General features: G+C 43.6%; 1 protein-coding gene across 1 annotated transcript in view; it reads left to right on the forward strand.

The window, feature by feature from the left end:
- MEGF6 (multiple EGF like domains 6) overlaps positions 1-16,780 on the forward strand; it is a 201,423-nt gene that overhangs the window by 8,506 nt on the left and 176,137 nt on the right. Inside the window, exon 3 of the mRNA XM_018576690.1 lies at positions 3,504-3,613. Within this exon, the coding sequence (XP_018432192.1) occupies positions 3,504-3,613 (110 nt within the window). The remainder of the gene's footprint in view (positions 1-3,503; positions 3,614-16,780) is intronic.

The following is a 16,780-nucleotide window of genomic DNA, read 5'->3' on the forward strand; positions in this document are numbered from 1 at the left end:
GGGGGGGGGGGTTATATTATTTTATTTCATATAGAGATTTATTTGTAAAGCATACATTTTTGAAGGTGCCTGCTGCACACCATACAGCGTTGTAACCAATGTGTGGATAAGGTAGACCCTCAAAGTAACCATCACTCACAAATGTAAACAAAGTATCATTTATTGGAAATAACGACACACAGGTCAAAATTGTCAACATTTTTGGGCCACGCAAAGTCCCAATGGACACAGTGACAATTCAGACAGGCAGTTGGGTGTCCCAAAAAATGGCAGGCAGTTGCAACCAAAGACACATGACAGACAAAAAAATGGATGTCCCAGAACAATGGCAGACAGCCACTTGGGTGTCCCATTAAAATGGCAGGCAGTTGCAAGCACAGAAACATGGCAGACATAAAAAATGGATGTCCCAGAACATTGGAAAACAGGCAGTTGGTGTGTTCTGGAAGAATGGCAGACAGTTGCAACTAAAGAAACATGGCAGACTGAAAATGGATGTCCCAGAACAATGGAAAACATTCAGTTGGTGTGTTCCAGAAGAATAGCAGACAGTTGCAACCAAAGACACATAGCAGACAGTAAATGGATGTCCCAGAATGATGGCAGACAGGCGGTTGGGTGTCCTATTAAAATGGAAGACAGTTGCAACCACAGAAACATGGCCGACGAAAAAAATGGATGTCCTAGAACAATGGAAAAAAGGCAGTTGGGTGTTCCAGACGAATAGTAGACAGTTGCAACCAAAGACACATGGCCGACATAAAATACATGTCCCAGAATGATGGCAGACAGGCACTTGGGTGTCCTATTAACATGGCAGACAGTTGCAACCACAGAAACATGGCAGACAGAAAAATGGATGTCCCAGAACAATGGTAGGTGGTCAGTTGAAGACAACATCAAACTGACAGTTGCAGGCCTGTGATATGGCCAGTTACAAACCTCTACTCTAGTGTTACGTTTCACAGTTAATGCCCAACAGTTAACACAATAAGTGATACAGACTGTTGTGCCAGCTCAAGAGAGGTCATAATCTACTCACACTGCTGTCAGCTGATAGCTGGAGAGGTTGTCATACCCTTTCTGTGTTTTATTATCCCAGACAGGGCCATCAACCAGGAAAGGGCAGGTGGTAGTATGTTCAAACATCGGCCTCTTAGCAACTAGGAGTTTGTTTAGCCTCTCCATATCTCCCTTCTGCCGGCCGCTGACAGCATCTGACAGTGTGAAAAGCTCCTCTGTGGCGCTCAAAGCCACTGTAGCTGGTACAACACAAACACTTGACCCCAGACAGAAAACTGGAGATGTCATAAACTGTAAAGCAATAATGTGAGGCTAGTTATTAACGAGCATCTCAGAATACAATGCAGGACAAACACTAAAGTACTTTATCCCACACAAGGAAATATCTCTTGGTGGCTTATGAAGCTAAAAACATGAATTGAGGAGGAAGCAATACAGAGTACCTCAGAGACAGGCAGAGGCCCATATGTCAGCTAAGATAGTAAGGCCGCAGATGGTCATTAAATACACTATATGGCCAAACATTTGTGGACACCTGAACATCACAATGAGGTTGCTGGACAACCCAATCCAAAACCATGGGCATTATTATGGAGGCGGTTATAAAAGTCTTCATTCTTTCGGGAAGGCTTTCCACAAGAGTTTGGGGTGTGTCTTTGTGTCTATTCAGCATTTGTGAGGTTAGGAACTGATGATGGGTGAGAAGAGCTGGCTCACAAATGGCATCCCATTTTATACCGAAAGTGTTCAGCAGGGTTCTGGTCATGGCTCTGTGAAGGCCACTTGGGTTCCTCCACACCAAACTCATCAAACCATGTCTTTATGGAGCTGGCTTTGTATGCAGGGGGACAGTCGTGCTGGAACAGAAAAAGTATTTCCCAAAACTATTACCACAAAGCTGGAAGTGCACAATTTTCTAAAATGCCTTTGTATGCTCTGGTATTAACAATATCCTTCACTGGAGATGCCGGAACTAAAAATTTTGGAGGGGTGTCAACATTTTGGTTATATAAGTAGGTGTGATGGCCAAATGTCCACAAACTTGGATCCAAAAACTGTAGCAGTTCGAAGAAGTGGTGATATCAAGTCGAGCGTTCGCTTCTCTGATTTGTGCCAAAAAAAAAGATGATCGCCAAACACAAAATTTAAAGGCCGATTTGGCTAAATTCAATTAAATTTTTGGATGAAAATGATCCACAGTTACAGGCAAAAGTCACACAGTACTAGAGAAATCCATTACCATGATAATTCCATACTATAATGCAACCTTTATCACTAGAGGAACAATGTACATGGCCTATCTCCCCCAATGCTTCTCTCTGTGTCTATCACTACAGTACACTATGCACTTTAATGGGAAACAATATTTGTTTAGAGACAATATTATTTTTTTGTAAGGTTTCCAGTAGGGATGCACCGATATCGATACTAGTATTGGTGCAGATACCGAGTATTTGGGGAGTACTCGTACTCACCCAAATGCTCTGATACCTTCCCTGATACTGGAACTTCCTGTCAGAGGAAGATTTCCTCTGACCGGCAGTGCCGTAAGGGAACATGGAGCCAGCTTCCTGTGCGATCAGGAAGCTGGGCGGCGAGTAATGACCAGCTTCCCAGCTATCTTATTGGCCGGGAAGTCAGCTCGATGCTGATTGGCTGGGAAGCCTTCTTTCCAGCCAATCAGCATCAAGGCGGCTTCCCAGCCAATCAGGAAGCTGGGAGGTGGGTCATTATTCGCCACCTGGCTTCCTTATTGGCCGGGAAGCCGGCTCCATGCTGATTGGCTGAGAAGCTGGTTTCCCGGCCAAATTCAATCAAGCAGGTTAGACAACATGGAGCCAGCTTTTAGGGCAATCAGATTGTCCGGGAAGCTGGCTCCATGGCAGCGGAAGAACCGGTATCGGTACTTGGTATCAACGAGTACCAAAAGCAAAGTATCGGTATTCGATATTGAAAAATCGGTATCGGTGCATCCCTAGTTTCCAGTTTATAAAAAAGTTCTATATTATTTTTCTTTATTTAAATAAAATCCTTATTTTACAAATAAATATTTAACACAGGATATTATGTTGCCAATGCACGCTGTGCTTTCTTCTGAGAAAGCCCAGCACTAGTTCTGCACTTCTTGAATGCCTCAGCTGAAAGAACAAATTTGGTGTAGGACAGAATGGGAAAGGGTGAAATCCTCTGAAACAGTGATTTTGCCTCCCCGTTCCAGTGAAAAGAAACATGGAATTGGTGAAAAATCTCAGCAATGGGATCACAGACAGATGAAAAACATGACAGAAATATTACCTCCTCACCACACTATCAAAATATAGGAATATCAAAATTTGTGTGACTTATCTATAATATAATAAGTAAAATATATGCAAAACTTGTTACATTACCGTGAGACGTTTGTTTAGCTTAGACTCATTTTAATATTATATTCCATTTTATGTTGTATTATATATTCACTGATTGACTTTGTCTTACAGAACGGCATACTACACGACCCACCGCCAGGTGTACAGTCGGGAATATCAGACCGTAAATAAGTGCTGTCCTGGTTGGTCGCAGCTGAACGGGGAAGCGGGTTGCCGTCACTGTAAGTACATCTAAGTTTAGCTTGGCTGGCATGGGTAGTGGAACTTGTGGTAGACTGGAAGCTGCAAAGCCTTAGGAATACTGGGAGTTGAAGTTCTTAAACAGCAGGCAACCCTAAGCCATTTTTTTTTTGGATAGAGTGAAGAAAAAAAACCTGTCCCTGTAACGACTGCCATTGGGGAAGGAAGTGAGTTCATATATGTCCAACGGGGTCAAAACAAAGCAAGAAACAAAAAAGAAAAGGATTTTGCCCAACCTTTCCCAACCTCACTAATGTGGAGGAACCCTTAAAATAATTGTCAGGTGTCGGGAACCCCCTGCTAATAATTACTATATCTGCAGCTCAGAGTACATTAGACTCTAGAGTGTACAGTAAGCTGACATATACAAAAAATAAAGGAATAAAGAACATGGCGTACTTAGCGTGTTTGACGACCACTCTATATCAAGAAATTATTTCAGAAGTAACAATAAAAAGAAAAAAAAAACAGTAATTTGGCCAGAAAAGAAATTGTTTGCCTGGAGGTCAGTGGAAAAATGCCCCTTACATTGGGGGCCAGTGAGGTGTCCCCTCACATTGGTGGTCAGTGAGGTATCCCCTCACATTGGTGGTCAGTGAGGTGTCCCCTCACATTGTTGGTCAATGAGGTGTCCCCTTATATTGGTAAGAACAAATGGGGGTTGGGGGGGAGGGGTGAATGCCACCACAGCTTGTAGAGTCCAAATTGATTATTTATTTATAAAAGATCAACAGTATAAAAATGCCAACATGTTTAGGGGGGGTCCACAAAACTCCCCCTATATGAGGGCTTATGAATTTCCTGGTTAATTAGATCCCTTTAAGGAGAGTATGATCTTTCCCAATAAATAGTGGTCTATCTCTGGAGACCGTCTAAATATTGTCACACTCTCCTAAAAAGGACCCTATTAACAAAGCAATTAATAGGCCCTCATATAGGGGACCGCCAAAACGTGTTAGCTTTTTTACCCTGTTGATCTTTTAATAATAATCAATCTGGATTCTACAAGTTGTGGTGGTGGTGGTGGTGGGCTCCAATTGTTCTTGATTGATTTCGCTCGAGACTCCCTCTTCTTGTTTGGAAGTTTCCTGTCTGTGTGGGGGCAGCCTCATCAGAGAAATCAAATACTTCAGGGAGTACCTAGCACCTCTTTACAGAGGTAAAGGATCGCTTTACATTGTTAGTTATTGGGAAGAATACCTCCTTACAACATTGGTGGTCAGTGGGAAGAATGCTCCTTACATTGGTGGCCAATGGGAAGTTCTTTTTAGATTGGTGGTCAGTGGGAAGAATGTTCTGTACATTGGTTGTCAGTGGGAAGAATGCTTTTTACACAGGTGGTCGATGGATAAAATGCCCCTTCCCTTACATTGGTGGCCAGTGGGACAAGAATCACTTTACATTGGTAGTTATTGGGAAGAATGCTTTTTACATTGGTAGTCAGTGGGAAGAATGCTCCTTACATTGGTGGTCAGTGGGAAAAATGCCCCTTACATTGGTAGTCAGTGGGAAGAATGCTCCTTACATTGGTGGTCAGTGGGAAGAATGTTCCTTACATTGGTGGCCACTGGGAAGAATTATTTTTAGATTGGTGATCAGTGGGAAGAATGCTCTTTACATTGGTGATCAGTGGGAAGAATGCTACTTATACAGGTGACCGATGGGTTAAATGTCCCTTCCCTTACATTGGTGGTCAGTGGGAAGAATGTTTCCCTTACACATAACTAAAAAGAACAGAATCTAAAAGACAGAAGCACTTCAATTCTTCAAGGAACCTCTGGCAATCTCTGGAGGAGCCCTAGGGTTCCACATAACCCTGGCTGGGAAAGGCTGCCCTTACCCTTCCCCACTATCCAAAAATGTAAAAGCAAATGTCTGGAATTCCACGCGTATATAATACCAATGTTTTTTTATATTTTGGGGTATTTTAGGTCAGCTCAGGCTGGCAGTTGCTGAGTGTGGATTTCTTGGCTGCAGATAGCAACAACAAATGTGCCCCCCCACTGTTTAATTCTTTTATCTGCTTACAGATTCATTGGTTATATGCTAAGCGGCAGGTCTTACTGGAGCGGGGAACACTTTCTCTGCTTGCAGCCTGTGAGGGAGTTCTCTAACATTTAAATATCACAGAATTAATATTAAAATATGCTTATGTAGGTTTCAGAGATTCAAAGGAGAATGGGGAAGTGATTTATGAATCTTCAAGCCGGACCCGGGCTGTTGCCTTAAATCATGCGGGACATTTCTGGAGAGGATAAATCTGTCAAGCGTTGATGCAATTAAAATGAAGTTGTTCCACCTTTTTAAGTGCAGCAAAACCACTCCGCAATGTCAGACAGTTCGGGAAACTCGAGTTCTCACAGTGCGGTTTGGTGTCCTGACACAGCGGGTTTAGGCTGTTAAGGGGCTAAACAGAACCCGTCAGGGCATAACGTTGGGTCCAAAGCTGACTCGATTTTACTGGTACAGTCTTGGGAGCTGTCATCTTTATCCTTCCTTCCCATTTGGTACTCAGTAACCAAGAAGAAGCATCGGTATATCAAGTTCACCCACACTTCACTGGTAGGGATTAGTGGAGTGACTTTGGAGAGATTAATTTCACTGCAAAATCACTGATTTCACTGATCACTGAATCACGAATATTCGTTGCGAATACCACAGAAAAACATATACAGATATTAATACTAAAGCTGAATCTCCTAGACCCGAATGGCATTTGAGATCCGAGTTTCCGAAGTGCATTCATGAGCTCCCGAATGCCATTCTGGGCTGGGAGCCTCAGCTTTAGTAATATATGTATATACTGAACAGGAATTTTCGTGTTCAGACCCATTCGGATGCATTAAACCGAAAAACACATCTGATTGGTCAGAAAAGTCACATGTCCGATTCAGTTTAGTTTTTGAATGAAATTCGGACCGAATTCAGACACATTTGGTCCGAATTTCGGAAAATTCATCAAAATTTTGATTCGGAATGAATCGCACATGTCTAATTTAAAACTGAACTGAGCTTACAGTTATCTAAATACATTCCAAATGCTTCAAAACAAAAGGTGTTTGACACCTTGCAAATTGTTTTCTTTAGAAGGCAGCCACGGATTGGGAAGAAAAGCCTGTCCCCTGCCAGCATGTGGCAGAGAAGGACCCTGGCTCTCTGTTGGGAAGCAGTGGTCTCTCTGCAGAAGGCTGACATTCCCCCCTCTAAACCAGAGCTAGGACTCTCCAATCAGCAGGTACTGTAGCATGAGCTTTATTGATTGGAGAGTTCTACTATAATTTACCTTCTCCTGCGGGTGAATTAACACTCTCTTGTTGCTAAATGCAGCAAGGTACAGAAGAAAATGGAGTGCCAAAGAAGAGTGAATTGATGTATTATTAAAAAATAAGTAGCCAAAGCGTTTTAGGGGTTACAGGTTTCCTTTCTTCAGGGTGCTTCTTTCAGTGCATGTCTGTGTTTCAGTTGCAGTATTTTCACTAAAATGGGAATACTTGACAGCAATTCTGCATGTGGAGTCTCTAATGATATCCGTCAAGTCCAGAGCCACCCCAGACCAAACCCTTCTATGAAGCAGCAAGGTGACTCTGCAATGTCACACGTTTGTGCTCATTTTGGCCAGTAAGCAATTTCCATGCCAATTTCCATGCCACATTGGCTGTACGGCCAATGTGGCATGGCCTTTGGAAATACAAGAATTCCCGGAGGGGAACCAGTCCACCAAAATGCGGCAATATTTATAGTATCGCTGTTGGGTAAAGTGACCCCTAAAGTTAAAGGATATATAAACCCCCTGGGCTAGCAAGAAGTATATGCAAAAACATTAAAAAAAAGTTACGGAAAAGGTTTTTAACTTACCTGTGTCTCCGCCACGCGCTCCTGACGAAGACCTGAAAAATCTTGGGCTGCCAAAGTGTCATGGGGCGGGCACATGTGCCAGGAGACGAGGAGAGACACAGGGTAAGTCAATGGAGGCAGCGTGCACCCACACAGACTCAGTGGGACAGGAAGTGCCAGGAAGAGAGAGGAGTCAGCGCTGGATCGGAGACTGGCACCAGTGCTGGAGGGACTCTTGAAAACTACAGGAAATAAAAAAATTATCGGATCAAGAGGCATCATTTAAGGTAAGTCCTTATTAGCATGGGGGGTATCCTTTAATGCCTTGGTTCTCATCTGGTGGGTCGTGACCCAAAAGTGGGTCGCGACCCTGTGTTCAGTGGTTCACCGCATGCCTTCCACTTTTTTAGGCTCTTCAGCCTCCCCCTAGCGTAGCACTCTCAGTTCTTGTGCCAAGCAGCCATTCAAAATATGCTGCCCAGCGCCGAGTGTGAGCTTGTGGTGGGATACAATGGGGCTATGTCAGCTAGGGAGCTCCATCCATATGTGCATTGCTTACAGCTCCCTCACACGTGCTATAGACGCACCTTGATCAGAATTACATCATATTCTGGCTCCTGGCACCTCTACAGGGCACGCAAGGGAGCAATACAAGCAATGCACAAATGGATGGGGAACCGTCACAGCACAGCAGCCCACACTGGACCCCAGGCTGAGGATCCACTCCAGTTCTTGTAAGGTAGGGAGACTGGGTGGACCAAAACAAAAAGAAAAGTGTGGAGTGTGCATGTGTTTGTGAGAATGTCTGTGAGTGTGTGAGATTGTGTCTGTGGTTGTATATGTATGTCAGTGTTTTTGAGGTTCACACTAGTACAGTGCATTAATCGCATAGTACCATGCGATTAACGGACTATACCACGCAATCTCACCTACCGCGCGGTGGCCTAATCCTGTGCGTTCCATTGCAGTGCAGACATTGCAGACTTGGGTCGCAACTTAGTGACCAAGGACAAATGTGGGTCCTGAGGTTACACAGGTTGAGAACCACTGCTTTAATGTCACTTTAAATGCCAATGTAGGGTAAAGCAACAGGTTCACTCTAAAGCCAACTCTTGTAGGTGATTATACTAACCATCCCTTTGCTCCCACTGGGGATGTGACCCAGTACTTTTTGGACATGAAGGAGCAGCACTGGTGCTTGGTGATAGGCCATGCAGACACCCAGAGCTTTCACCTTGGGAGCCTACAGAGAATCCTCATCCCTGTTACAACTTGTGCTCAGACACGTCTTCTTCTCCTTGCTCCTAAGGTTCTGGGAAGGTGAAGAATAGGTGAGTATGTGCTGACATTAAAGGGAAGCCATTATTTTGCCTTGCACAGGTTCACTTTAAGCTACCTACTTATGAATACAGTCCCGGATGTTTGGACCATTCTTCACTTAAACTCCAAACACGTCCGGCATAAATCGGTCCTCAAGAATTGTAGAAATAACTTGTAATAAAGATGGAATTTTGGAGCAGAGCCCCCACACAGTTGCACAGAAGCACGGGACACCGTGTTGTTTTACTGATAAACATCTTGGCAGATACACAGGAGGAGGAAGCAGAATTGCTGAGGTAGATAACTCAAGCAAATTGAGTTGTTCTTGAGGAGACACAAAACATAGGCCTTATTTATTACTGTCTGAAGGAAGGTCTGTCTCAGGGAACTCACAACTAACAATCAGATTCCAACTTATACCCTCCAAGTGTTTTTTTTTTCCAGTTATGGACTCTGCCAAGTCAGCTCAGGACACGCAAGGGTAATCTGGGTGAAGAAATTACATAGATACATAGGTTGAAAAAAGTCCACTAAGTTCAACCAGTAGAGAAAAAGAGACAAAATAAAAACCTCCTTAAACAGAAACCTATACCTAGAGTTCAAAAAAAATCCCTTGTAAAGCCTGGTCCGATTTGCTCCAACAGGGGAAACAAGTTGGGTCTTCTGCTAGAACCCCACACTACCAAGAGACAAGAATTGTAATGCCGGCCATATACAATAATAATGCTCACAATTCTGGAAACCTTACGTCCACTTTCATTAACTATTGCATGCCTTTGAACAATGATCAGCACATTGGTTGATTTTGATGGCTTTCTAGCGTCCAGCAACTAAATGAGACAAACTATTTGAAATGCATTTTGGCATTGTAAAGGTTTCTTTTTTCCCACAGTTTTCATTGTTTCATCGGTTGTCGATTTTTTCTTTTTCATTTCCTCAGTGTTTTTGGTTGAAAGGTGACGGGAAAATCTCAACATTGCAATAAGCTTCCCAAAAGTCTGGTGTCATGTACCTGGGTGGAGACTGAATGTGGGGGGAGGCTTCCCTAGCACCTCTTGTCCCAAAGACTCTAGAGTTGGCAACAGAGTCTAAGTGGCCCCATGGGCATCAAGGAATAATTTGCATGGCTTCATCCACAATCCTAAAACCAGGAATAACCCTTTGTTCTTGGGGTTAGTGATGAAGATGGGACATGAAAATACTTTCAGTTGTAAGAAGGCTCTGCTGTGCTTTGCACAATTCTTTAAGCTTAGTAGGTCTTCTAGTGAGACTGCAAGATATTTGACCAGATTTAGCTGCTAGTTTTGGGCATGGAGAGTCACTGCTGTTATGCTTTTCATCTCCTATATACTGAACTACAATTAAGCTGTAGCCACTCAAACTATTTTTGACTTGCAACACAGGTGACAACTACAAACACCTTTTAAAAGTTAATCCTCTCTTGTATATACATTTCAATGATTTTGGGAAACTTCATTGAAAACTCTTACCTGCTCCAGCTCTGTAAATACTGACATGCATCTCAGTCACTTCCTTCTTGCCGGTTGGGCTGACCTGCTACAATATATGGTAAAATGTTTGTGGACACCTGACCATCATACCTATGAAATTGTTGGACATCCCATTTCAAAGCCATGGGCATTAAAGAAGGACTATGGGGTTAAGGCTTCTCCCCATAGTTCTCCTTAGCGTCCTCCCGTCACCCTAGGCTCAGTATACCGCGAGCTGTAGCTTGCGGTATACTGAGACGCCGCAGTATAGCGCAAGCTGCTGCTCGCGGTATACTGAGACGCCGCAGCTGAAGCGGATCCCGACAATTATGCCGGGATCTGCCCAGCTGCGTGACTGACAGTTCGCTCTGGCTATCTAGAGGCAGAGCCAGCTGTACCCGCCCCCTCCCCCGTCCGTTCCGCCAGTCAGCGCTGGCGGATCGGAGCAGGGAATCCAGCCCCTCACCTCATAGTTCTCCTTTAATATTGAGTTTGACCCCTTGACAGCAGTCTTGACTCTTCTGGAAAGGCTTTCCTTCAGGAGCGTGTCTGTGGGAATCCAAAACAGCATTTATGAGGTATCGATGTTGGGTGAGAAGATCTGGCATTCAATTGGTGTTCCAGTTCATCCCAAAGGTGTTCAGTATGGTTGAGCTCAGGGCTTTGTGAAGGCCACTCGAGTTCCTCCACATCAAACTCATGAAACCACGTCTTTATTGAGCTGGCTTTGTGCAAAGGGACACAGTCATGCTGGAACTGAAAAGAACTTTCCTCAGTCTGTTGCCACAGATTTGGCAGTACACAATTGTCTAAATTGGACCTGAACTCAATAATTTGGAAGGGTGCTTGAATTCTTTTGACCTTTTAGTGTATAGACACATCCCAAAAATTTGGAAGGGTGCCCGAATGCATTTTGACCATATAGTGTATAGACACTATTTGGTCAATAATTTGGAAGTGTGCTCAAATACTTTTGACCTTATCGTTTATAGACACAACCCAATAGTTTGGAAGGGTGCCCGAATACTTTTGACCTTACAGTGTATAGGCACATCTCAATAATTTTGAAGGGTGCTCATATACTTTTGACCTTAAAGTGTGCCGGACATCTCAATATTTTGGAAGGATGCTCAAATAATTTTGACCTTATAGTGTGCAGACACATCTCAATCATTTGGAAGGATGCTTGAATAATTATGACCTTATAGTGTATAGACACATCCCAATAATTTGGAAGGATGCCCAAATGCATTTGACCTTATAGTGTGCAGACACATCTCAATATTTTGGAAGGATGCTCAAATACTTTTGACCTTATAGTGTGTGGACACATCTCAATAATTTGGAAGGGTGCCCGAATGCATTTGACTATACAGTATAGTGTGTAGACACATCCCAATAAATTGGAAGGATGCTCAAATACTTTTGACCTTATAGTGTATAGGCACATCTCAATAATTTGGATGGGTGCTTGAATATTTTTGACCTTATAGTGTGCAGACACATCTTAATAATTTAGTAAGGTGTTTGAATTCCTTTGACCATACAGTGCATAGACACATCCCAATAATCTGGAAGGAAGCCCAAATACTTTTGGCCATTTAGTTTATAGTCACATGACCATCCCCAGTGTTGTAATAATTGAAAACTGCAGGGAAAAGTGGTGAGCCGCGGGCATTCTGTACATTGCATCTGAGATTTTTCTAGCAGTTTTAGAAAATCGTAGCTGGCTGCGGACTGAAATGGAAACGTCATTTTTAATAACAATAAAAGATACAACTGCATAGCAATGATATACTATATGTGATATCATTTTTCCCTAATAGCAGCTGGTACTCGTATCCTTTCATGCATGGATCTCTAGTACGTATTTCTTATTTTATCGGTTTGGAGCAGTGGAAAAATGAGATATGCATTCTGATTGGTTGCTAGGAGATGCAGCTCATTACGCGGCTCTTTCTGCCTTTATTATATAAGCCGTCACACAATCTCGTGGCTCCGAATTTTTTTTCTTTTTTCGGAGCGTTACTTTTTAATTACCAAACTTTCCGGGTTGTCTTCGAAAAACACGTAGGAAAGAGCTGAAATATTTATCACCGGTTTCGTTTCGGTGTGACAAATTGTTCTTTGGTTCAAAGAATGTATTATTTCAAGGAGGACGCAAGTCAGACGCCAATTATTTAAAAAGTCTTCTGCTGGCAAGAAAAAAAGATTTCTGTATCATGGACCGGTTCGTAGAAGACTTGTTTGAAGACTAATTAAAGAGTAAGAAAAATGTTTTTTGCTCATTACACCTCCTTTGCGGCTGTCTTGACAATGCTTGTGTCTCCCTCCGGTTTGGCTCAGCCTTATTTTGAAATGTCCGCGAGCAGCTCCTCGTTAAAATTAATGTCTGGAATCGCTAATTGGGATGGAGGCTTTGTAATAGGCCGGGTCGTGATTTTGATTTTAGCGGATAGGCTGGGGCCACAGGTGCAATTTTCTAGCAACATATAACATTTAAATCTCCCGCTTTTCTTTTGATGCGTTTGGGATTCCTTACATAGCACATTAATCTGCAAATAGTTCAGCTTTAAATAATCCAACTCTGGCTTTTGCCTAATGCCACGATTAGGAATAATAATCACCAGGAGAAAGCCATTTGCACTGCAGTAGTGCCCCTAGGTGGCGTTGATGAATATAGGAAATCCTATACTCATCAGTGCCAGCTGGGGGCTATACTGTCATGTGAACGGCATCTGCCCAGCTATAAGCTGGACGAAATTTTTTATTCATGAAGCCCCTAGTGGTCTTTTAAATTTGTGGGTTTTTTTTTCCCCCTTTTTCATAAATTTGATTACTTGTGAGCTGTTTATTTTTAATTTTACTTAAAAAACAAATAATAAAGGTCCACAGTAGTCGAAAGAGGCTTTAAATGGCTCCCCAGGAGACGTTCAAAGCCCATAGCACCCTTAAGGCCTCATTCACACTGGAAACGGCCGGCACGTACAGCTTCATGCTGCGTGCACGGCTGTATCGGGCAGCTCCCGGGAAGGGCAGGTGCTGCGTGTGATTAGTACGCAGCCCCTGTCCTTCTCTATGGGACTACGCTGCCGCCCTACGCGTACGAGCCGGGACACCCCACCTGTACGGACCTGCACTTTGGGTGAGCTTAGGGCGGCGTACAGCCGCTTAGTCCAATAGAGAAGTCGGGGGCTGCGTGCTAATCACACGCAGCAACTCTCCTTCCTGGGAGCTTGCCGATACAGCCGTGCATGTAGGTACATGCTGGCTATTTCTCGTGTGAATGAGGCATAAAAGCCAACAAAAAAATAATTCATTTCATCTTCCTTGTTGACTACAATGCATTTCACCAAAATACCAAAATTTTGACACAATTTCAGGGAAAATAAAACCTCTCAATTGCACTAATCCATAGCTGCAATGAATTCTGGGGTTATAGAAGTGATCGAATTACCTCCTAAGTGATTAACTTAACCCCTTGCTGGGGACAGTTTAGCTCTATACCAGGGGTAGGCAAACTCTGGCCCTCTACCTGTGATGAAACTACAAATTCTATCATGCATCTTCCACTGTGAGTCATGTTTGTGGCTGTCAGAGTCTTGCAATGCCTAATAGGATTTGTAGTTGCACCACAGCTGGAGGGCCAGAGTTTTCCTACCCTTGGTCTATACATTAGTTGTCAGCAAGGGGTTTAAACTCATACTAATTAAAGTTTACAATCTTGTGTGTGATGTTATTTGCGCAGGCGCCTGCATTTTCCGGCTTTTGATCTCAATATTTGCAGCTACGCATGTGCACAAATCATCTCGCCTTCGCTGGGCAATGGCCCAGATAGTGATGATTGATAGACTTGAATAGCAAATGATTAGCTTATTCATGACATTGTTGGGTGATCGTTTGCACTTGATGCTGACACTTGTAGTTCCACAGCAGCTGCATGGAGTGCACAATTCTTCAGCTTCCATACTCCATGCCACTACTAGCTGTCTTCTACAGCATCCAAGGACACGCTGACTGCCAGGATCAGCAGACATACATACAACAGTGACAATACTAAGTAAACTAACTGCAATACTGCTTAGACACCATGTAGGAATAATACACTGTTCTGAGATTTCACCAGAATACGATGCAAGATTATTGTAAAATTAATTTCTTAGTTGGCCCCTGGGCTCTTCTGCGCAAGCTTCTCCAAACCCCTCTGTGATTTTATATTTGAGAAGGTAGAGATGCAAGGAACGCTGGAATCACCCCTGAGTCTTATTAAGTGGTGACAGCTAGCAATATTTATCTTCCACAGTCTGAGGAAGGATTTGTTTGTTTCTACGTACAGGTACATCTCCTGATTCTGTCTGTCATCCCTCCCCTGTCACCATCTCTGTGCTTGTCTTCTTCTATCACACCATCTTCTCCCCTTTCTCCTTCTCTTCCTCTTCTTCCTCCCTCTTACTTGATCCTTCTCCCTCTTGGCCTCACCCTTCCACTCCTTTCCCCTGGCCCCTCTCTTTTTCTCTGTTCCCCACTCTCCTTTATTCCTCACATGTCTCTGTCACTCTCTCCTGCCCTCTTTCTTGCTCTCTGTCCTTCTATTCCTTTCTTCTTCATCCTCCTTCTTCAGTCTTCCTCTCTGTCCTTCAATTCCTTTGTTCTTCATCCCCCACCTCTGTCTTCCTCTCTGCCCTTCAATTCATTTCTTCTTCATCCCCCACCTCTGTCTTCCTCTCTGTCCTTCAATTAATTTCTTCTTCATCCCCCACCTCTGTCTTCCTCTCTGTCCTTCAATTAATTTCTTCTTCATCCCCCACCTCTGTCTTCCTCTCTGTCCTTCAATTAATTTCTTCTTCATCCCCCACCTCTGTCTTCCTCTCTGTCCTTCTATTTCTTTCTTCTTCATCCTCCTTCCTCTGACTTCCTCTCTGTCCTTCTATTCCTGTCTTCTTCACCTCCCATCCTCTGTCTTCCTCTCTCTCCCTTCCTCCTTGCATTTCTGTGTTTTCCTTCCTCTCTTCCATTTCATCTCTCTTTCACTCCTACCCTTTATCTCTCCCCTTTTCCACTGTGTCTCCACTCTTTCCTTTTCTCTCTCTCTCTTTACCTGTGTCAGCCACACTTTCTCCCCCCACCTTCTCTGACCCTCTTCTCTCTCTTGCTCTCTCTTTCCCCCCACCCTTTTCTCTTTTGTCCACGCTTCCCCTATCCACACTCACCCCTTTCCTCTCTCTCTCTCTTCCTCTTTCTCCCCTTTTCTTTTTGACATCTCCCTCTTAGGATGCCCGTACACATAGTTCCTAACTGTCACTTATTTGGAGGGGCTGTCCCTCTTTAGGAACCAAGTCCACTTGTCTCTCTTTCCTTCACGATTGCCCCTCTGTTTGGTCTATGTATAAACGATATAAAAAAATATAGTATTTTACTACTAAAAATGTTATACTGCAGACTTTTATCCAACCTATAAATGATCAAATTTGTTATTTTGAAAAAGGAGTAAAAAGAGGCAATGGAGAAAAGAAAAAATATGGGGGGCATAAAAGGGGGGCACAACTGTTTCCTATAGACCTTTTTCTAAGAGATGTCCCCCTCTCTCATCTTGCAAAGTTAAGAGGTTTGTCAATCCCCCCACCCCTTTCTCTCTTTATTTTTCCCTCCTCTCTTTTCCTTTCTCGTCTCTCGCTCCCACTTCATCTCTCTCTTTCTTTCTTCCTCTGTATCTTCCCTCTTCTCTGTCCATTCCCCTTTCTCTCTCCCCCCCATTTTCTTTCTCTCTTTGTCTCTTCCATCTTTTCTCCTATCACTTCCCTCACCTTTTCTCTCTCAATCCCCCCTTATCTCTCTTTCTCCCTCTGTCTCTTCCCTCAGCTCTCTCTTTCTCTCTCCCTCTCTATTCTCTCATCTCTCTCTCTCTCTCTTCCCTCATCTCTCTCTCTTTCTCTCTCCCTCTCTATTCTCTCATCTCTCTCTCTCTTCCTTCATCTCTCTCTTTCTCTCTCTTTCTCTCTCCCTCTCCCCTCATCTCTTTCTTTGTCTCTCCATCTATCTATTCCCTCATCTCTCTCTTTCTCTCTCCCTCTGTCTCTTACCATCTGTCTATTCCCTCATCTCTCTCTTACTCTCTCCCTCTGTCTCTTATCTCATTTCTCTCTCCCTCTCTATTCTCTCATCTCTCTCTCTCTCTCTTCCCTCATCTCTCTCTTTCTCTCTCTTTCTCTCTCCCTCTCCCCTCATCTCTTTCTTTGTCTCTCCATCTGTCTATTCCCTCATCTCTCTCTTTCTCTCTCCCTCTGTCTCTTATCTCTTATCTCTTTTCTCTCTCCCTCTGTCTCTTCCTTCATCTCTCTCTCCCTCTGTCTCTTCCCTCATCTCTCTCTCCCTCCGTCTCTTCCCTCATCTCTCTCTTTCTCTCTCGCTCTGTCTCTTCCCTCATCTCTCTTTCTCTCTCCCCCTGTCTCTTATCTCTTTCTCTCTCCCTCTGTCTCTTCCCTCATCTCTCTCTTTCTCTCCCTC

Source organism: Nanorana parkeri, unplaced genomic scaffold, assembly GCF_000935625.1.
Source record: "Nanorana parkeri isolate BGI_ZX_2015 unplaced genomic scaffold, ASM93562v1 scaffold5, whole genome shotgun sequence".
NCBI classification, from domain to species: domain Eukaryota; kingdom Metazoa; phylum Chordata; class Amphibia; order Anura; family Dicroglossidae; genus Nanorana; species Nanorana parkeri.